We start from the raw sequence: 23,744 nt of genomic DNA, 5'->3' as shown, positions 1-23,744 counted from the left end.
AAATCTGTAGAGAGGTCAATTCTGTACATGAAATATATTTTCAAAATAACTATCAGGGGGTGATTAGTGATCGATACTGATGCCAAAAATGCAATCAGTAAAATTTTTGTCTGTCTGTCTGTCTGTCTGTCTGTCTGTCTGTCTGTCTGTCTGTCTGTCTGTCTGTCTGTCTGTCTGTATGTTCCTTATAGAAACAAAAACTACTAGACGGATTTTAACGAAACTTGGTACAATTATTCTTCATACTCCTGGGCAGGTTATAGGATACTTAGGAATTCCCACGGGAACGGGAATTAGCGGGAAAATCCTTTTGTATGAAAAATCTAAACTGCTTAAGTTAGAGGCTTGAAATTTGGCATGCAGGTACCTTAGTAAACTTAAAGCTTAGTTACAACAGGATATTGCAAAATTCCCACGGGAACGGGAGTTAGTGGGAAAAAACATTTGTATGAAAAAATCTAAACCGCGTAAGGTAGACTCTTGAAATTTGGCATGCAGGTACCTTAGTAAACTTAAAGCTTAGTTACAACAGGATATTACAAAATTCCCACGGGAACGGGTGTTAGCGGGAAAAAATATTTGTATGAAAAAATCTAAACCGCGTAAGATAGACTCATGAAATTTGGCATGCAAGTACCTTAGTAAACTTAAAGCTTAGTTACAACAGGATATTGCAAAATTCCCATGGGAACGGGAGTTACCGGGAAAAAACATTTGTATGAAAAAATCTGAACCACGTAAGATAGATGAAGGGGGGGTAAAACGAGATCCACGCGTACGAAGTCGCGGGCGGCCGCTAGTTAATAATAAGTAAGTTTGTTTATTTCTACCACTACAGCCTGCATTTCACTCATCATAAATAAAATGACGCGTTATAATTCTAAAAACAACAATTGCTAATTTTACTACTGTAAATAAAGAAAATAGATAGATTTATTTACGTTTAAACCGGTAATGGCGGCGGCCGGGTGGCGGGGAGCGGTATAAAAGCACGTGAGTCTTTTAACCAATCAACGTACACCTTCCCTTTGTCGGATGATTTAACGGCAAGACGCCGTAAATTAATCAACTTACTAAAATACATACGTTAAATAGTACATTTCAAATGCCGTTTATTATTTTCCGAGAGTTGATCAACTACCTAGAAAATTGATCAACTTACGAGTCTTGTTATTTTCCGGTGACATATATAACTCAAAGGTGACTGACTGACATAGTGATCTATCAACGCACAGCCCAAACCACTGGACGGATCGGACTGAAATTTGGCATGTAGGTATTTGTTATTACGTAGGCATCCGCTAAGAAAGGATTTTACGAAACTCCACCCCTAAGGGGGTAAAACGGGATCCACGCGAAGTCGCGGGCGACCGCTAGTCTACATACAAAGTGCGCTTGGTCAACGCACACATATCCCCTGACCTAACATTTTAGAAACACCACTAATCATTGAGACCGAATGTTCCAAAGGACATTGGGAACTTTAATATGAGAAAAAAAAATAAAACCGACTCCAAAAAACCTACACTAAAACGTAGAAAAATAATTACTAATTACCTACTTATTTATTAGGACGAATTATTAATATTTATGTAGGTATACCATGATTGATACTTCTGGAGTCGGTGCCAAGATTATGAAACATGTAAAGTTTGCCTGCACCGACTCCAAAAGTATCAATCATGGTATACCTACATAAATATTAATAATTCGTCCTAATAAATAAGTAGGTAATTAGTAATTATTTTTCTACGTTTTAGTGTAGGTTTTTTGGAGTCGGTTTTATTTTTTTTTATAAAATTTTACTTATTTCTTGCTTTTTAGTTAACTAATTATTACCTTGATGTTACCACTGAAGGTAGGCAGTACACTGAGACCAAAAAAAATTGGTTCATAATCGGCGGAGTAATTGCGTATAAAAAAGTTCATCCCCAATTTTCCACCCTTGGGGGTGAAATATTTTCTTCAAATTCGCATGAAACCACCCTTTTGATAATACCTATTCAACAAAAAAATAATCGTTCAAATTGGTTTATAATCGGCGGAGATATTGCGTATAAAAAAGTTCATCCCCAATTTTCCACCCTTGGGGGTTGTTTTTTTTATTATTAAATTTAAATGGGACCACCCTTGAGGTATTACCTATACGCCGAAAAAAGATTTGTTCAAATCGGTTCATAATTGGCGGAGTTATCGCGTAACAAACATAGAAAAAAAAAAAAAAAAAAAAAAAAAAAACATACGGGTCGAATTGAGAACCTCCTCCTTTTTTGAAGTCGGTTGAAAATGCCCCACGGCGGACAAAGATGAAACGTATTTTATTTCAAAGCTTTATACTTGTAGGTATATTCACTTAAAGCGCTATGTTGTGAGATATGGGAATTCTGAGATATGACGAGTCTAAGTTGAAAATATATTTGTCTAAAATGATTTGATATTTTTACATGTTATGTTGTTTGGCATTGCAGAGTAACCAATAAAAGTAAATAAAATAATATAAATAAATAAAAAATATAAATAAAAAATATAAATAAAATAATATAAATAAATAAAATATTATAAATACTTAAATTAATATTAGACAACATCTCATATATTACTCCAACCCAAAATAAGTAGCTAAGGCATTTGTGTTATGGAAATCGGGAACGACGAACCACAACACACCCAAACCAGAGACAATGTGATAAGATCGTTTTCTATATTGTCCCGGCCGGAAATCGAACCCGGGACCTCAGGATTGGCCCGGCACACCTTGAAAACCGGTGTGTGCGCCTCTCCGCCACGGAGGTCGTCAAAAATGTTACCTAAATGTAAAATAAAATAAAATATTAAAACTTCATTTTCTCAATATTTATTCCCATATAAGAGAGAAAAAAAAATGCACGGAAATTCATTGGATATTAGTATGTATCATCTGTGATAGGTTTCGTTTGTGTCCGCTACTTTTCGAAAAGTGGGGCAAAAAGTTCCCAATGTCATTTCATCGTCATCATCATCATCTCAGCCATAGGACGTCCACAGCTGAACATAGGCCTCCCGCAATGCTTTCCATGCTGCCCGGTTGGTAGCGGCCTGCGTCCAGCGCCTACCTTTATGATGTCCAAGTTTAGAACAAATAAAATAGCACCATTGAGTCCTGAACCTTCATGTTCATGTTATTAGATTCATGATGATTTTGGTATATTTTGGCTCTAAGAAAGTTTTTGGGACTTCAGGAATACATAGAAAGATTCCATTTTACACAGAAAGTGAATGAAAAAATAATTTTAAATTAAAGGCGAAAAAATATTTTGATCCATTTCTGGAACATTCGGTCACAATGAAGGGTCGTGTTTCAAAAATGTCAGCAGGACGCAGTGACATTGTTGCAATTTGTTCCAAAAATTGGACGCCAGGTCTCATGAGGTTAATAGACAAGGCTTTAGACCAGCGGTTCCCGGAAGGTGGTCCGTGGAACCCTGGGGTTCCGTGGAATGGCCGCAAGGGTTCCGTAAAAAATGTTATCCCACGTTTCGTGACCGACGTTGTTCGCTCGCACCGACTTGTTTACGCACAAGGGAGGGGCAGGGCGTGCGGGTGGAGTAGTACGGGGGTTCCGCTAGGAAAAGTATAATCAATTAGGGTTCCTTGGCAAAAAAAATTGGGAAACCCTGCTTTAGACACGCGTCTGTGTGCTTAGGCAAAATTAAGTACATACTGGAGATTGTCTTCTGTTACTATTTGTTCTGTGGCTGGTTTTTGGGGTCTAAGCGACACGTCGCGCATCGTATGAAGAGGGTTCGCTCAAACTTTTGATCGAAAGTTTGAAGATGCCAATATCACTCTGGTCATCTGGTGATCTCTAGCCTCACAAATCTGATATTTATGACATCACGTCAATCTATTGGGTTATTCAATCATAAATAACTTGAAAAAATTGAACTGCCTAAGGCGGTAATCGGTAAATAGAGTTAGGGCCTCTACTAGACTCATCATCAAAATCATAATAATTATTACAAATAATTTAAGGAGAAAAGTTACAATAACTTTATCTTATTGCAATCAAAAAGAAAATAAAACATTTCGAAACAAAGAGAATAAACCGAAAGCCGAAACGCTACATAAAATGCTACATACCGTATATAGCGTTGCGTTCAACACAAACACAACCCAATGTCCGGGGAGTTACCGCCTCAAAGCGTTGATCAATAGCAGTTACACACAACCCTAAATTACCTAAACACACCTCTGGCACTGCCCTGGGAGAACAGATAGCACGATATTTACATCAAATATGGTAGTTGACCACGCTAGTCAAATAGTAGTTGACACCACCAATCCATTGACGAATTTTTTTATAACGGCCATGCTAAATTTTTTTACTAAGTTAGTTAAGGATTACACTTAACCGTATCAACTCGAAGCGGTCAGCATTATTTTATGAAACTCTATAAAGCAACGCACACTTATCCGCACCGTAACGTAACGTAAACGCCTCGCCTCGAGGTTGACAGCGCGCGAAAGGTGATGACAGCTCGCGAAAGGCGATACGACGGCGTTGAACGTTTATTATTATTATATTACTAGCGGCCGCCCGCGACTTCGTACGCGTGGATCCCGTTTTACCTCCTTCATCTATCTTACGTGGTTTAGATTTTTTCATACAAAGGTTTTTTCCCGCTAACTCCCGTTCCCGTGGGAATTTTGCAATATCCTGTTGCAACTAAGCTTTAAGTTTACTAAGATACCTGCATGCCAAATTTCAAGCGTCTAACTTAAGCGGTTTAGATTTTCCATACAAAAGGATTTTCCAGCTGATTCCCGTTCCCGTGGGATAATCTTAAGTACACTATAACCTGCCCAGGAGTATGAAGAATAATTGTACCAAGTTTCGTTAAAATCCGTCGAGTAGTTTTTGTTTCTATAAGGAACATACAGACAGACAGACAGACAGACAGACAGACAGACAAAAATTTTACTGATCGCATTTTTGGCATCAGTATTGATCACTAATCACCCCCTGATAGTTATTTTGAAAATATATTTCATGTACAGAATTGACCTCTCTACAGATTTATTATAAGTAGGTATAGATATCCTTTTGGCAACGGAATGGCTATTGATTGTTCAATTTTTTTTTAAATTACATTACAAAGTTTTTGTCTTTTAAACTGGCTGTTTTACTCCAGCTATACCACAGCCAACTTCGCACACCCGCATAGACCCGGGAAAGAACCTGAGCCCCCGGGCTTTTGTCGTTGTCCTTCCACTTTGATCAAACGCACGAGTTGCGCACGAGTGTTTACTTACTGTTTTGCAGATGTTCATGCATGAGTAGTTTGTTAAAGTCAATTGATTTTGAACTTTGATTATACAGTTTATAGTTGATTAGGGTAACTTTTAGGCTTATAAAAGTGACAATTTCTTTTGAATACCTTGAAAAATGTCAGTAGTATATTCAGTCTCTCAGTCCAGTAGTATATTGCTAATTTTGTCAATGTCGTCATTCATCATCATCATCATTTCAGCCACAGAACGTCCACTGCTGAACATTGGCCTGGCCTCTCCTAACGACTTCCACATCGCTCGGTTGATAGTGGCCTGCATCCATTTTGCCAATGTATTGAATTGAAATACACTTATAACTATCATTCTCAGAGATGACTTGATATAACCGACATCACATAATACAGACAAATAAAAGAAATACTAAATCGAAAAGCCGGAATAGGACTGTTGGAGACTTAAAACCCGCCGCGTACCCGTTCACAATAACTTCCCGTATGATTCCAACATTACAGCCACCCGGCCGTCCAGACCCTCTTCAAGCAGGCTCATGGGCCAACCGCTCTATGATCATGTCGTATCTTGTTGCCTAAGGATAGTTTGATAAAGCCTTGTTCCTCACAGTTTTCATTTGGGTACGGTCAGTACATGACTATTTATTTTTATACCTACTCTTGATAAATTACAATGCGACTTGTAAAAGCCCCATTGGAGAATGACTTATGACTTTCTTGACCATTGTAGGTAATATACACGGACGAGTAAAATTATTCAAGTGGTACAATAGAAGATGATTTTATAATGTTGGAAGTGTGATCTGTTGCTTCTGCATCATTATTTTAGTAAGGGTAAAGTTGTTTATCCTCATGTTACGGGTAGACACTGTGGTTAGTTAGATATAGACAGTAGGTAATTTTAGTATCCTTTAAAAGTTTATTTTCCGAGGGCATGCGGTTGGGGATGAACTTTTTTTTGGGGTCAAAATCAAAAGAAGAAGTAGGTAGGATAGTTCAAGATCTAGTGAAGTAAATCAATTATTTAATATTTAATTAAAAACTAAAGTAACGGTTGCTATTTAAGCTGAGGTCATATTTTAATAATAAATTAAATTGGTGAAATTGGTGACGCTCTTTTCAAAATGGTTCCTACAGAATACCAGCATCATGTTCTTTACGGAATATGATACAAGCTGAGTAGGAGCCATTTTGGTTCATCAATTTATTTATAATTATTATCCAAATTGTGTAAAATTACTATGTTTGAACCAAATAAACAATTTTTCTTTCTTTCTTTCTTTCTATTTCGTGCCCCTGTGAGTTGTGCCTGTAGTTTTGTGGTGTCCTGTCTAAATTAAACTTATACTCTCGTCTTTTTGTATCAGTTCTATTCAACTCTACATTCGTATATTGAAACTGCGCGCACGCCCGCAATATCGCCCCGTACGTTTCCAATCAAATGGACGGCCAGACCCTCGTCATGTGGCTCCGCTCACGTGACCACTGTCAGCCTTTATTACCTCGCTTAGTTTATGGGAAACTAAACTTTAATAACAATTTGAATTATGTATCGTTATAATGTTGGACAGATGACCTAGGTCCGAATTTTGAGCTAGAATTCCAAGTTGCGTAATTGTGTTTATTACCTTGCCTAGTTTATGGGAAACTAAACTTCAATAACTATTTGAATTATGTAATATAGTCCAGTCAATTACTGTTTAAAACATGATGTAGAGAGAAATGCTTGGAACACAATTTTTTACATCGTAACTTTGTTTGGACTAGTTAGGAGGTGAACAATTATACGAGACTATTCCCACCTCTCGTTCTCACAGCTGCAACTCCTGTGTAGTCAGGATCTACAGCTTGACCGCCAATAAAAACCTAACCAGTGAAGGTCAAGTTTGTCTCGCGGGAAAGTTAAACTGTCAATGGACCCGCAACGAAATTAATCAGAAGAACATAGGAGGAGTTCGAAGTTAAGGTTCGACTTCCCTCCATTGCAAAGCGGATGACAGGATGAGGTGAATATCAAGGGCTCATAGCCCTTGAGCCGGCGGGGGGAACCTTAAACTTATTTGGAAGAAACAGCACGCGAATTTCTTTGCCATTTTTTTTTTGTGTTGAGCGGATATTCTGATTCTATGAAGTCCCAGTATCACTGCAACCTGTACCGATCTATTGTGATCGCCACTGGTTTCCTTACAGTTTGCCTCCCAGTCCTGCATCCATTAGGTAGTGCAGTATCTTTTAGGGGGCGATACGTTTTACATCTTGTGGGCTTAGGATGTGTTTGCTCCGCTTACGCATCAAAGGTCCACAGTCCGTGAGAATGTGTAGTGGCGTTTCATTCATTCATTCATTCTTCCCCATACCAATATTCACGCGGGCGAAGTCTCTAGTAAAAGCTAATAAAGAATACTTCCCAGTGGATTGCCAGTGGCGGACATGGCTCAGGGTCAACCCTTGTCTGGCTGGTTCATTGTTTACGTGACTGGTGCCCGTTTTTAATTAGGGTTGTCAAGGAAAGAAAAAACATTCGTGATTTCAAAATTTTTTATACAAAAAACAAGTTACTGTCCCATTATTTGTACTATTTTTTGGCAAATTTTTGTCCGTAAGCAGTGCACAGTGGTAGGGTTAATAAATTAGGTAGTACTGGGACGTGTAAAAGCTCTTTTGACCCGACTGCGCCAGAAGGCGGGTTATGTTTTTTATAAGCCTACTTGCTAAACATATGTAGATGAGTTTTATGAGTTGAGTATTTTTTTTACATTGTAGAAAAGGTTTCGCTTTGTGATTTGTTCAGCTAAACTAAAAATATAATTCATTATACCTCACTAAATGTCCAATAATAGCAGAAGTTTCTTACGTTTTAATTAATTATCCAATCATGGCCAACCCTGTCCCAAATAGGTATTAATTTGTAATGGCCGCCCATCCCTGGCACAAAGGTGTTCCTAACTAATGTGTAGCACATCAACCTTCCCACAATTCCTCAATTGATTTTGGACCTACTTACTATAATAATAAAGTTTAAATTGTATTAAGAAAATTATTGTAGAAGATAACATGCTGTCGTCTGTAGTTTATTAAATGAAATTACCTGAAGTCTAGACGAGGAGAGCCTTTGTTCAAAAGGCTTACAGGAAAGTACTAAAATTTTAGGTTCTAGACTAAACAATAGAACGGATTTATTTCCACTACCCTTAATTATCTGTAGAGTTTGAACAAAGAAACGATCGATATTACTTGGGATTGCTTCGTTTTGAAGTGTGTTTCGAAACTAATTTAATTTGTCTGAACAAAATTTTAATTATTTCAATCTTTCCAGAATAGTAGTTAAAAACTAATATTGGGACATTGAAAAGCTTTTGGAGAGATCCTCACATAAACCCACTAGCTGCCCCCGCGGCTGGTGGGTATACAAATTCAAGTATTTTCCTGACGAAAAAAAAGACAAAATTCGGCAAAAAAGACCTCTATTTTTCATTCCCAAATGAAAACCCTTATTTATATTGACATCTCTAAAAATTCAACACCTCATTTGCTCTATATTTTACCCCAAAAATGTCAAAAGGTCATCTCCCAATTCGGTCCAATTTTCCACATCAGTTCGTACGTGAAAAATTGCGCTTTGCCCTGCCCTGTTGACCTGAAAGGCGATGCTGACTCTCCCCATCCCACTTTGTACATGACTCATGTGCATACGCTGCAAAAATATTTGCAATGTATTCTTTGCTACGTAAAGATTTACAACTTTCGTATTGTTACAAATATGGTTACAGATAAAAGCTAATGTTATTCGTAAGAGCAACTTAAGTTACGTCTTACAAAATCAAAATTGATAATACCTAATGGGATACGACTTGATAGATTTTAGCTTGAAATGAGAGTGATACTGGATATATCACAATGTCTTTTAATTCGTCTATCGTAATTAGGTAGTTACATTGAATATTTTAAGTTTAAAATTGTATGTATGTTCAGCAGTGGACGTCATAATTGTCTGAAATGATGATGATGATGAAGTTTGAAAATTTACAGTTTAAAACACAGTCGGATGTTTTTCAGTAATTGTATGAGACTACCCATTACTTTTTCTTCTTCCGATTGTTCTCATTTCAGATTTTATCCAGAATCCAGATCCGTAATACCTTGAAAACCATATTATTCATAAGTATTATAATATTCAAATTCATATTATTAATTTTTCATCGATCCAAAGTAGAAATAGGTGCTTCTTTTCCATTTTCCGTCCGCACTAACCTGCAAGGTCAAACCCGACATTCCCCGTCCCACTTTGCATATTAGCATACGACGTGATCTGAATATGGGTCTCATAATGACGTTGGGAAATGTCGGAAATTGGGTTGACTTTTTCTAGGCTAACAGATTTTGCAAATCTAGTTAAACCGGGAATTGTGCCTTGATTAACTGAAACAATACAATAAAGTTTTTATTCTATTCTTCATTGTTGAAGTAAACATAAGCCCTCAATGTTTTGAAAATCTGTTTAGGTTCAAAGGGACTACAGAACGCGTCAAAGCGTATTTATTTGGTTAACGCAAAAGTTTGTGAGAATGGATGAATGTTTGTTAATCTTTCACGCATAAATTACTGGACGGATTATGACAAAACTTTGCAAAGTTGTTACATATACATACATCTGTATAGGACATAAGCTAAAATTAGTAAGACTTTATTGAAATCTTTTTATAGAAAACATCTACTGATGACCAAAAAATGGATACACATAGACTTAAATTAATATGAACATTATTAATACATAGACCTCCAGATCAATATCAAAGATCTGTACACAAATGTTTGCACTGTGCTAGAATTGAACATGCAACTGCTATCTGCCGAAAATCAAAAATCAAAATCCATTTATTTTCTTGATGCACATTACCACATTACTGCAAATCGCTCGTCATAGAAAAATACTTAGCAACTTTTACAATTTAACAGAAATACCGCACTTTTAAAGCTGTACACCGATACATACAGAAAAGCTCGCTCTAATAGCTTTTAGTTAAGTGTTACGAACTTTTGCTAGGGCTGCTAACTTCGCACAGTTTCAGTACTTTTAGCCTTTTTGGATTCCCTTTGAAGTTTTGAACACACATCCATCTGAAGAAATAATAAAGTTTTGATAAAGGTGTATTCATATTAGTATGAATTAGTGTGCCTTTTATAAGATTTTAAACTTTCGCGTTCCATTTCAACTAAACTGGCCGCGAGCCGCCAGTCTGCTTGTGACCACGGCTGCAGCATCGCAGCCGAAACGTCAAGCCGTGAGTACATAATGTAACTCATTAATAAACGCCGCGTTAAGACCCGTGTCTTACTATTTAAGTGTGCCTTTTGTTTGATACTGCGGAGTTTTAGTAACTAGCTGTCCCAGCGAACTTCGTACCGCCTATTTTCATTAGAAAGAATGAGGATTCTAATAGTGAAAATTGATTTCGAATTGGTCCAGTAGTTTCGGATATAATTTGTCTAGGAGAAAAACACAGGATATTTTTTATCCCGGTTTTTTGAAAAGGATACACGATAAAGTCTTTCTGATACAGACCAATATTCGCGTGAGCAAAGCCGCAGGCAAAAGCTAATACATATTAGTCCTATAGATGTGAGAGAGAGTTAAAAACATTTTAAAACTAAAATAAACTTTGATAAAAAAGAATCCTCATTTCCCAGCCCTATTGCGCTTCGATATTTTTTAACTTTTAACTCGCCAACCCGTAATCGCATTTCGCTTAGCCGGCCGGTTAATATTTCAAACCGGCTTTAAGTTTTAAAAGCCAGTTTGATCGCACACCCTGTATAAATACTGGAAACTGCATGAAATAGAAATAAATAACGGGCGTATGTGGAGGGTAGTTAACAAAGGGTGTAGGGCCCAAAAGATAAGGAGACATGTAAAGTGCCCCATAAGGGCTAACTTTTCTTTTTTATTATTTTCTATAATAATTTTGACGTTCATAAGTGCCACTTGTGGTCTAAACTGAATAAATACTTTTGATTTTGATTTTGATTTTGAAAAACATGGTAGATTTATTTAAAAGTTTTTTATTCTAAGCTATCAGATAAAACAGTAAAGTTATTGAAATATTTTGAAATCAAACGCTTCATATTTATTTTATTGCTGTTCCACACGTTACACAGCGATTAGGTATTTCTATTGAACACTTGTTTTGTTTTTTATAGAATAATAGTAAGTTAATTTAAAATTATTGCGCAAATGACTAATTTTCCCGTTAACCAACCCACCTTAAGCTAAATTATGTTTGCGCTACTATAGTAGTCCAAAGGAAGACGGAGTTCGATCTACCTTTTTTAAAAACTGTTTTTAAAACGAAAGACTTGGGGAAAATATCCATCATTTAGTAGCGCTTTACGAATGCTCGTACAAGTAAAAGAAAAGAAACAAAACTACTAACTACTTTGCTCGTAGCGTTCTTACAAAGAGAATTTTTCTATTGTTAAGTGTTAGATAAAAAAGCAAGATGTATTGTTCTTTTGGATTTCTTTAACACGTATATTTTAACAAAGAAGCATTTCTATTTTGGATAAAAATAAATAGTCCAGAGCATTATTGAATTTGACATGAAGATAAAATAGAGCAGTAATTTTTAGGTATACACCCTGTATGAATGCTGGGGAAACTTGAAAAAAAGACAGAATAAAAACTACTACAGTACGGCTAGCACGAAAAACTTTCTAGTTCGAATCGTTTGCGTATTCGACAAAATTCGATATGAAACCTTCTAATTAAACGATAACGTGACAATTTTGATTCTAAAAATAAGTTTCGTACAACCATTTCTTATACTTAGTTCACTTTACGACACGTTCACAAGGGTGCTGTTGTAGTTTTTGTACTAAATCTTTTGATAGCGATTCGAATACGCAAACGATTCGAACTCGAAAGTTTTTCGTGCTAGCCGTACAGAATGCTCAGAGCTCTCTTGCAAAGAGAATTGGTAGTTTGTGTTAAATAAAAAATACCTAAAGTACAAGTTTTTTTTAGATCTTTTGCAGGTGGAAGATATTTATACTTCTATGCAACATGTAATTGTATCCTTAATAACCCTATTACTTTGTGTGAAGTTATCTTCGAATCGATAGTCCGGAAGGTGTAGGTAGTAGTAGATATAGATATGTCGGAATACTTAAACATTATAGGCAATTTATAACGATATTATTAGCCTAGGCGCAAACCACCAACTTTACGGAGAGAGACCTAAGCTCAAAGTTAGCCTAAACATGGGGACTGAAGCCTCAATCTTCCAAGCCGAGGTCTTTGCCATAAACAAATGTGCAGAGATAAACTTGGAAAGGAAGCTCCAGGATCAACACATCTACATCAACTCAGACAGCCAAGCAGCACTGCTGGCCTTAAAATCCTTCGAATACACGTCAAAATTGGTGCAAACATGCACCGAGACACTGAATGCACTGGGAAATACCAACAAAGTAACGCTTACATGGGTACCAGGACATTCGAATATAGAAGGAAACGAAGTAGCAGATGAAATCGCCAGAAATGGAGCCGATAACCCTTAAATCGGCGTATAACCGTTCTGTGGCATTACCAAACAACGAGCCACCACGCTACTAACCGCCCTCTGCAAACAAGAGGCTATTGAGTGGTGGAAGTCTACATCGGGACAAAAACACTCAAAAGCACTCATTCAGGGATATAGCAACAAAGTAACTAAGGAACTGCTAAAGTTCAAAAGGTACAAAGCCTGTGCAGTGAATAGAATACTGACCGGCCACTGCAAACTAAACAAACATAAATCGAACATGAACATGACCGAGGAAACTCTGTGCAGATTCTGCCATACGGAAGAAGAAACGGCCATGCATGTTCTTTGCTCATGCTTCCCGCTTATGAGCAAAAGAAGTATCCATCTCGGGCGACACATCATGCACCCGGATGAGATAGCAGATATCACGCTCCAAAGAATCTGGAAATTTATAGACTCAACGGGACTAAGCAGTGAACTCTAAAGACAAGGGCTGCCACAATAGATCAAACCTGGTCGAGTTGGCGCAAATAAAGGCCCAAAAACCAATAATAATAATAATAACCACCAACTTTCAGTTGGCCGATAGTTGGGTCGGGCTGTTAATCAGTTGGTATGAAGATATATGAACGTGCGCACATTACGCCGAATTGGTATCGGCCGATTCTTCATACAAATTAGAATCGGGCCCAACTATCGGTCAACTAAAAGTCGGTGGTCTGCGCCTTAGGCTTAATCTACATGGGCGAGGACGCGGGCAATAGCTAGTAATCCCATTAAACTTTTCCTTATCACCAAAAGCTCCCGTTTGTCAGAATATTCATTTGGACGATTTATTTTTTCAATTCATCCTCTCGTCTCGTTTTAATTAAAATTGTTTTCCATTCCGTCGTTTTGTTTGAAACAAATTAGTTGTTTTGTCTTTTATAATAGAAGCTTTGCACTTGATTGATATTTAAGAAGGGAATTAGGATTTTGTTAATGTGCGTTCTTTGAAAAGTTGTTGTCCATTTGTTTTGTTTAATGGAGATTTTAATTCATTATTTTCAGGTAAGTAAAGTCCTATTTATAAAATTGAAAATTTTGACTCATCATTTCAGCCATATGACGTCCACTGCTGAACATAGGCTTCCCGCAATGACTTCCACATCGCACGGTTGGTAGCGGCCTGCATCCAGCGCCTTCCTGCTACCTTTATCAGGTCGTCGGTCCACCTTGTGGGTGGACGTCCCACGCTGCGTTTTCCGGTACGCGGCCTCCATTCCAGAACCTTGCTGCCCCATCGGCCGTCGGAAAATTTCGACTGTTTCACCCAATTTCCAAGTAGCTCAGATGGTGAGAGCAGTCGCCCGGCAAACGAAACGTCGTGGGTTCGATTCCTATCTTAGGCAATTCAATTTTGTCAGGTTATTAAAAATTAACAAAATAATGCCTCTATAAAAACTTTTGTTAAAAATAAGCGTATTAACAAAATCCTCTCGAAGCGCGAACGCTGACAAAACGAGGATTCAAGAGTGGAGGAGGAGCAGATAGGCAATTATCTCGACTGAGGGGCGAGGGCTCTCCAGTGAGGGCGCCTCTCGATCCAGGGTCGCGCCTCCACTTTTGCGCATTGGGCATTTTTAATATCAAAATAAAAAAATCTTTATTTGTTTAGTAGTAGTTAAACAGTCGTAAAGGTAGCAGGGAAGCGCTGGATGCAAGCCGCTACCAATCGATCAACATGGAAAACGTTGGGGGAGGCCTATGTTCAACAGTGGACGTCCTATGGCTGAAATGATGATGATGATGAGTTAAATAGTTCTCACAAATCATCAAAACTTCGTTTCGTAGCCCTTCAAGTAGGTAGGTACCAGTGAATTGAGACACAAAAGAATTCAATTGTTACCGCGGTCTCATTTGTGACCACTTATTAAAATGTGTCCACACATGCCGGGCAGCACGGCACGTGCATCTTTTAACCTGCAAGGCAGTCTGAAAGCCGGCGGCAAACCCGACGGCATGTGTGGATACGCCATTAGGGTGTCACATGTTGAGGAGCAGCCTTTGCATGTCTGATTATTCTTTACCCTACTAGCGCTTCGAGGAAAACATTGGCAAATACCTACTGAGAAGAAACGCAACAAACTCAGTCACCACTGTCTGTATACATTCAGAAACAACTTATTGTTACTTACCACGTATTCTCGCTGATAGAAACTGCCCTTATGACCCTCATTTACCGCGAGACTGCGTCGTAATTTTAATTATAGTAGTACCTATACGTATTTAGTACCATGCTAATGACTAGATTACTACCGTGCTAAGTTTGTTACAAGAACACACCATTGTGTTTCAATAAATAAATATAACGTAAATGCGCCTATTACCGCCAGTTTAAGCTGACTTCGGATAAACGATAGAAAATTAGATATAAGACGTGGTGATAGAAAAGACACTTTAAGTTATTTATAACAATGATGAATTAATCTTTGAATTTAAGTAGTAAAAATGAGTATACAATCACACAATAATTAATAAATAGCAATTTAATCTGAAAAAGCAGTTGTTTCTATTACCGACCTATAGACGAGGTGTGTTTCTATTAACGTTTTTTCTGTTTCTATTACCGACCGCTAAGAATATTGCTCTTCAATTGGGTATATTCCATGAGGCACGGGTTCGATTCCCGCTCAGAGGCTCGGGAACCACTTGATTTTTTTCAAGTTAAATGACATTGGGAACTTTTTGCCCCACTTTTCGAAAAGTAGCGGACACAAACGAAACCTATCACAGATGATACATACTAATATCCAATGAATTTCCGTGCATTTTTTTTCTCTCTCTTATATGGGAATATTGAGAAAATGAAGTTTTAATATTTTATTTTATTTTACATTTAGGTAACATTTTTGACGATCTCCGTGGCGGAGAGGCGCACACACCGGTTTTCAAGGTGTGCCGGGCCAATCCTGAGGTCCCGGGTTCGATTCCCGGCCGGGACAATATAGAAAACGATCTTTTCACATTGTCTCTGGTTTGGGTGTGTTGTGGTTCGTCGTTCCCGATTTCCATAACACAAATGCCTTAGCTACTTATTTTGGGTTGGAGTAATATATGAGATGTTGTCTAATATTAATTTAAGTATTTATAATATTTTATTTATTTATATTATTTTATTTATATTTTTTATTTATTTATATTATTTTATTTACTTTTATTGGTTACTCTGCAATGCCAAACAACATAACATGTAAAAATATCAAATCATTTTAGACAAATATATTTTCAACTTAGACTCGTCATATCTCAGAATTCCCATATCTCACAACATAGCGCTTTAAGTGAATATACCTACAAGTATAAAGCTTTGAAATAAAATACGTTTCATCTTTGTCCGCCGTGGGGCATTTTCTCATATTAAAGTTCCCAATGTCCTTTGTTTTGCTTTTAGTTTTAGTTAAATTCGTTATTTTTTTCAAGTACGTTTTTTTAATTATTAAAAGAGAAAAGGCACGCTTCTCGAAAATAAATAAATAATCAAGCAGAAATAGTAGAATAATAAATTTCTCTATTATACTCTTGATTACGCGGTACCCGGTGTTCTAGTGAGTAGTGGGGGTCATTATTTAAACTGTATTTGAGTTTTAATAAAATTTAATTTTCATTTAATATTTTATTTTTATTTTTAATTTGACTATAATTTTTAATTAGTTTTTGATTGATTTTAATTGTGTGTAATCGTGTATTTTAATTTAAACTATGAACAATTGGACACTGTATGTATAATTATTTTAAATTATTTTTTTATTATTCAAAAGATCTTAAAAAGTTACATAGTAGTTGTGATAACGCATGATTGGTTTGGTGTCATGTCATAAATGTTAGTTATATACAAAATACAGGCTTATAAGTCTTCGCAAGTGGCGTTATAGTTATGAGGCGGTAATAGAATTAAGTATGAATATTACTTTATTCTATTACCGACCGTAAAAAAAAACAGCAACCAGCTAAAATATCTACTTTAATGAAGACGTGATCAGTGAAGTATCATTTTTATTAGGTTTTATTTTATATCAAATAGGTACTAATTAGAATTTAACAGGTTTTTATAAAATCTATTGTCATACATTATTAGAGATATTCTTTAATGTTCATTGCAGTTTTATGCCAAACCTATGACAATTAACGTATGGCGTTAATTGATTTAAGTATGTGAAATATTCTTATGAATCGATCAAGATAACAAAATGGAGGTTAAATGCGTAATTAAAGATATAAATACCAAAATAAAAAACGTTATAAAAATTCTAACAACGCCATGGGTCGTTATTAGGAACCAAATTATTAAAAGTGTTTCTATTACCGCCCTTATTTAAAATTGTATTTAATCCACAAAAATACAGCGAGAGGGCTATATTGAGGGTTTATTAAGGAAACTAAAGTACGAATTAATATTGTTATGCAAAAACATGTTGGTATACTCATTTTAAATGTGTTAAAATCGCTAATTAATAACAAGGTGCACCTTAAGTAGCTGGGAGCGCGTCAGTATGAAAAGTGCGTCCGTTGCGGGCGCGTCCCATTTAATGTCAAATAACTCCGTTTACTGGTTATTTACGAACATAAACTTTAATCGTTTTGATAGTCAATAAACATATCTAGATATTTTTTAGGTAACGTGTTTTCTGGAACCTGTTATTATGTCTTTTATGAAAGAAAGAAAAATAGGGCGGTAATAGAATACAAATTTTGGGGGGTCGTTAATAGGCGCACTTACGTTAATAAAAAGTTTTAGGTAGAGAATTATCTTGACTAAGAGGCAAGAGCTCTCGACTGAGGGCCGGCTCTCGATCCAGGGTCGCGCCTCGACTTTTGCGTATTGGGCATTTTTAAAATTAAAATGAAAAAATCTTTATTTGTTCAAGTGGTAGTTCAATTAGTTCTTAAAAATTATGGAAATCGCTCATAGCCCTTACGAGTGGGATCACCACAATAGTCGGGCGGCGGCGGCGGGATTCGAACTCGCGTTCCTCGAATCACGAGTCAGCCAGTCCGGTACCCCTTCTCCGTTAGGCTATCGTTTCTTCAGTAATTTAATTGTATACTTAGGCTGGGTTGCACCATATACTTTAACTTTGACAAACGTCAAAAATCTGTCAAAATCCATACAAAAATCACCGGCGTCATAGTTACCGTTAAAGTTAGGTGGTGCAACTCAGCCTTATTTAGTACCGTGCTAATGTCTACCTACATTGATTGGTATAAGAAAAGACAATAAATAATTAATGGTAAAGTTTTAGGTACAGAATTATCTGGAATTCAGGACTGAGAAGCGAGAGCCCTCGACTGAGGGCCGGCTCTCGATCCAGGGTCGCGCCTCAGCTTTTGCGTATTGAGCATTTCGACTTGAGATGATCTCAAGAGGCGTATTTTCTGAGTTATTAAATTCTGGTGAAAGTGTGTCAGTTTGAAAATCGGTCTAGGGTTTTATTTTAGTGCGGAGTTTCTTTGTAGCTTAGATAATTACGCCTGTATTTATGAACAAGTCTATGAGGTCTCATAGTGTGCGTGGACGCACAGGGTCACACACGAACCAATCACAAAGCTCTATTCAACACTTTGCGTTCTATTTGCTGTTGGGGGAACCACGGGTAAAAGCCGGCTTCACAATCCGATAAAAACGCATACGTTTACTATTTAGCTAACTTGCGATACAACAACACTTAGTTGGGTTTTTATTGGCGGTCAAGATGTAAGTACCTAGATCCTGGCTACACACACCTACACAGGAGTTGCAGCGGTGGGAATAGTCCCGTTAACTTACGACATACCATGCTCTATTGGCTGTCTAGATTTTAACAAAAAAAGTTCCTAGTCTAATCAACCAAAAAGTTTAATCATAAAATTATTACAAAACATTTTAGAAACAAAAAAAAACAGAAAAGCTAGAAAAGCTAGCTTAACAACCGCGATACTGGCCACTACATCTGAAAAATAAAAAAAACTTTTCTATTCCCTTTTTGATGGTGTTTTGTTTTCTTTATCTTCAGATTTCATTTCTTTGTTGTTTTTGGAAATCATGCCTTGTTGAATAACGACTTAGGTATGTTCTCAAATAATATTAATTTCGTTTTAAGGATAATTATGTCGCGATTCAATTAAAAACGTCATTAATTTGTTACAGATCGCGAGTGCCCTGCGTTGGAACAGCCTGAAATTGGGAAAATCACGCTGACGGGAAACCTCTTCGGGGACAAGTGAGTATATTTATTATTTATAATTAATTTTAGAGTCAGAATGTTATTATTGAAAAAAACATTTTGAAGATTTCGTGATTTGGAAGTCAAATTGAGAAATTTTACCTCTAGGGACAGCTATGTCTGTTTGGCAGAAGGAAAATTATTTATTAAGGTTTAAATTATAGCTTTGAAAATACCTATACATATTATTATTGCTTGCTTACTTTTTCCCGTGGGTTTGCTCGCATAATTTTGTGTTTGTACAGTCCTTAGCTGCCTTATTGACCTTAATATTTATAAGATAAACTAAAATATATTGGGGACTACAGTTAGTCAGTCACACACAGCACGTCGCTTGCCTCTCGAACTGACGTAACTGACATTTAGCAAAATTTTCAGGCGATTAGACAGATCGATTCGTCTTGCAAAATCGATTAAGAAGGGGTAGATAACTCAGTTTCGAAAAAAAATTCAGTTACGTCAGTTAGAGAGGCAAGCGACGAACAGATATACCACTTTTAGCGATTTTGCGACTATATCGATGCAGTATTGCGATTTCACGACTTTATGCATTCGGAGACGTTTTTGTACGTTTTAGTGACTGCTGTCGCTGCACTCGCTGCGTCGAGCTTCCGAAAAGCGATTCAATCGCTGCGTTTGGTGTTTTTAAAGATGTGTTGAATGTGTGGACGCTGCATTCAGCTTCTAAAAAGCGTCTACATCGCGATGCTAAAAGTTGCATGTGTGCTCTTAACCTTTTTACCGCCACTGTACTTGATTATGTGCGGTTAAACTTTTAAATGCTTTGTAGGTACATACATGTGTTTGATTAAAATAAACATAACATTGTTGTAAAAAATATGTAATAATAATTATTTATTCCACAGAGCCGTATACTCCTGTCCTCATGGGTACCACGTGGTGGGTCTCCAGAGCAGGAGTTGCCAAGCGGACGGCAAGTGGGCAGGACAAGCCCCGGCTTGTAAAGAAAACAGTAAGTTTCATCATCATCACCATCATCATCACCACTATCACTATCATCATCAAGTGCTTTTTTTCGTCAGGAAATGCATGAAATTGCATACCCACTGGCCCGGGAGAACCAGTGGGTTATGTGAGGCTCTCCCTGCCAGATGGGCAGGGCCTACTCACTAAAACCTGACGGTGTTCTCCCGAAGTCTTTGGGACGGAGCTGCGAGTTATTGTCCGAGCTAGATGACCTAGACATTCTTTCACGGCTCCGCCCCAGACTGTGGCTCGATCTGTTTGAGCAATGGACGACTGGCTTCAGGGAAGTAGTACCTCTCCTGTTCTTCGCTAACGGTGCGCGTGAACACATGCGCGCGCCGCCGCCACGAGATCATCGTCATGTGCTGGGTTAAGATGTGCGCCGTGATAAAATCTTATCGATGATTTTAGACGACAAATGTAAAATCGTGAAAATGCCTCGATAAAAGTTTAACCTGGCGCGCATCCTAGGCTTAGGTAATAGGTACTAAATAGGGACAGTAATAATTTATTCTAGGGGCATAGGTCAGGCAGTGGACTGCCGTAGGCTGAAATGTTGATGATAATGATGATCCGATTAAGAAAGAATAAAAGGTACAAACATTTACCTGATCTTTGATACGAAAATATCACTGAAGCTCATCAACCTACCCATTTTGAGAAATGGAATTTTATTATAAAGGAACAAAATCCAAAGTCAATTTGATAAATTTCTCATTTTGTGCATGTCAACGTGAAATAGTGGACTCCGCCAGTTTATAATATAACGCGTGAGATTATAAACTGAGCAGTTAGGTTAAGGCCTATTCAAACCTGAGCGATATTCGCTGCCGCTGTGGGTAGAGGTACATACCGCGCGGGTTTCGCTCAGGTATTTAGTATCAAGTATCGCGGCTAGAGCGACCTGAGCGATATTCGCTGCCGCTGTGGGTAGAGGTACATACCACGCGGTAGCGAATACCGCTTAGGTCTGAACAGTATTATTACCGCATACCCACTGGGTTTTCTCTGCCGCAGACGGTAGCGAATACCGCTTAGGTCTGAATAGGCCTTTAGATTGGAATCTAACTACGTCAGATTGTCATACACATACTGGTGACTACATTGTGTAGGTACATGTGTAAATAATATACTATGCCAGCACAAGATACACGCTAGGATGCATAATAAGCAATCAGTTAGATACACGGAATGTGATGCAATTAGCAAGTACTAATTAGGTCAGTTATGTTAATTGCTAGTTCAAAATATGTACAGGAACCGAACTACGCTTAAATAAGTGCCAATATTATTTATTAAGCCTAAGTGACTGATGCCCGTTTTCGCCATCAATCCCCCCCAATAAGTGACCCCTATGGTAACACATAACAGAAATTTTGTTTTCAAAGGGGCCACTTAAAAATTACGGATTGATGGTGAAAACGGGCATAAGTATCTCAGATGGAAGAGCAGTCGCCCGGCAAGCGAAAGGTCGTGGGTTCGATTCCCACCTTAGGCAGTTCGATTTTTCCAAGCTATTTATAATTTATCACTTCATCATCATCATCAACAGCCCTTTAGAGTCCAATGCTGGACTATGAGTCTCCTCCACTATAGTGGAGGGTTTTGCCATAATTTCGCACGCTTGGCAGTAGGGTTGGAGATCGCAGTTTAAAAGATTGATGTTTTTCAGAGAGCGCTGCTGCCCATTCTCTGTTTGATGTGTAGTCCCTATGTCGCCTCTTACGACACCCGCGGGAAGAGTAGGGGTTGGTGACAAATGTATTCTACTCTGCCGTCACCACACTTACGATCACTTACCATTCAGTCTAACTCTTCCATCTCCCTTTCAGTCTACTGCCTCCAGCCGCCCACCATCGAGCATGCCCGTCACTCCGCTCTACCAGAACAAGCCACCTTCGACCTGGATGCCACAGTGCAGTACAACTGCCACACTGGATACGTCACCAACGGCTTCCCGAGGGCGAAGTGCCTGGCTATCGAAGGACAGGCCTCGTGGTACGGGCCTGATATCAGCTGTGAACGTAAGTTTACTTCTGTGTTTAATATGATATTAATGTAATGATTTGAACCAATCCAATAAAGGAGTTGCCTAAAGATTTGAGATGGAAAATACTAAGGGGTTCTATGATACCTACTAGCAAAACAGATTGACTTACTGTTAAAATTAAATGTCAAGTGTGGCTAAGGCTCCTAGCTGTCTTACCTTCGCTAATAATCATGTTTATTAGTCACCTGTAGGATGGGAAGTCTAAACGGGACCATTCCCACTTCTCGTTCCCACTGCTGCAAATCCTGTGTAGCCAGGATCTACAGCTTGATCATCAATAAAAATCCAACCAGTGATGGTCCAGTTTATAGGAAGTCTATAGATAATCCAAAAGAAATTTAAGTCTTCAAACGTTACCTCCAGCCCGCTCATGCGGCGAGCCAGGCGACGTCCCCCACGGATGGGTGACCGCAGACTGCCATACCTTCGGCTGCCGGGCCGTAGTCCAATGTGGCCAAGGGTTCGAGCTGGTTGGCAAAGCCGAACGCTACTGCCAGTCCGACGGGGCCTGGGCCCCCAAGGAGCTGCCTACCTGTGTCCGTAAGTAGACGATGTGATGATGAGCAGTTTTGATGATGAGTCTGATCTGGAGCAGCGATCAGAAGTCTTGGATGATACCACCAAAGACTATACCATTACAAAGATTTTTGAGGAGTGCCTCTATGCTCAATTTGATCAGCGTATTTGTATAATTATGGCGTTTAAAGTGTGAATTTCGTTTGTTTTAGTGTTAGAGATTTTACTTTAGGTATTGATGTTTCTTAAACTTTAATATCAAAAGAATGTTCTTGCAGACTCATTATCAAAACTATTGGAACATTTTGAAACTAACGCAAAACTTGGCATTGCTTCGTGACAATGTAGTTGCCGATCAGTGTCGTCTATCATTTGGAATGTTGCATGGTTTTTCGGATTTTGTGGATTTTTCAAGTGTCTACATAATTGTTATACGATGACTAGTTGGCATGTAAAGCTTGGTACTTGGCTATTATCATGGCTATCATTGAGCAATACCATTGTCATGACGCAATTAGCAAATGGTTCTCCCACTAGGTCGAACTTTTTAAAATCAACATTAAAAACTTCATTAATTTCGTACTCAACATCATTACGGTCGAGTTTGATTGTTGAAATGTATAATTCTTCACGACGAGTGAATTTAAATATTTTATTCCAAAATGAAAGTGCGATTTCCTTGACATTTAGACCGCAATACCAGTGGGACTTCCATTAAAGTTAGATGTGTTTTAATGAAATGTTTTAAAAATCTTTTTTCTCCTTTCCTGCTGCTGAATAGAAGGAGGAGAGAAGGACACAGTTTGAATCGATCATAACATTATGTAGTGTCACAAATTTGTTATTAAACTATATTAGTTGTTATTACTATAAAGTTCTATACAACTACGACTTTCCTAAATTAAGTAAAAGTCAAAACATTATTATGGCCATGATAAAATAATGTCAAAAATACCTTTACTGCCTATATAGCCAACAATACTTGTAGCTATATTTACGTAGATGATATACTAATATTCTTTAAGTAGTGAAGCCTTTAATCGATGTTGAAATTGCAAGAATTTATTGTAAAGAATTTCATAACTTTATCTTATACTATGCTGTAGCGAAATAAAGACAAAAAAATAAATGATTGTTTCATTTA

At 37.7% G+C, this 23,744-nt stretch overlaps 1 protein-coding gene across 1 annotated transcript in view; it reads left to right on the top strand.

Annotated features, from left to right (window-relative positions):
- LOC135082816 (protein lev-9-like) overlaps window positions 1–23,729 on the top strand; it is a 118,751-nt gene extending 95,022 nt beyond the window's left edge. The window contains exons 4-8 of the mRNA XM_063977578.1: window positions 18,972–19,044; window positions 19,914–20,020; window positions 21,867–22,058; window positions 22,448–22,624; window positions 23,382–23,729. Of these exons, the coding sequence (XP_063833648.1) occupies window positions 18,972–19,044; window positions 19,914–20,020; window positions 21,867–22,058; window positions 22,448–22,624; window positions 23,382–23,407 (575 nt within the window). The 3' untranslated portion in view covers window positions 23,408–23,729. The remainder of the gene's footprint in view (window positions 1–18,971; window positions 19,045–19,913; window positions 20,021–21,866; window positions 22,059–22,447; window positions 22,625–23,381) is intronic.
- The last annotated feature ends 15 nt before the right edge of the window (window positions 23,730–23,744 follow it).

Source organism: Ostrinia nubilalis, chromosome 22, assembly GCF_963855985.1.
Source record: "Ostrinia nubilalis chromosome 22, ilOstNubi1.1, whole genome shotgun sequence".
NCBI lineage: Eukaryota > Metazoa > Arthropoda > Insecta > Lepidoptera > Crambidae > Ostrinia > Ostrinia nubilalis.
Note: the sequence above shows the minus strand (reverse complement) of the source record. Positions and strands in the feature narration are given on the sequence as shown.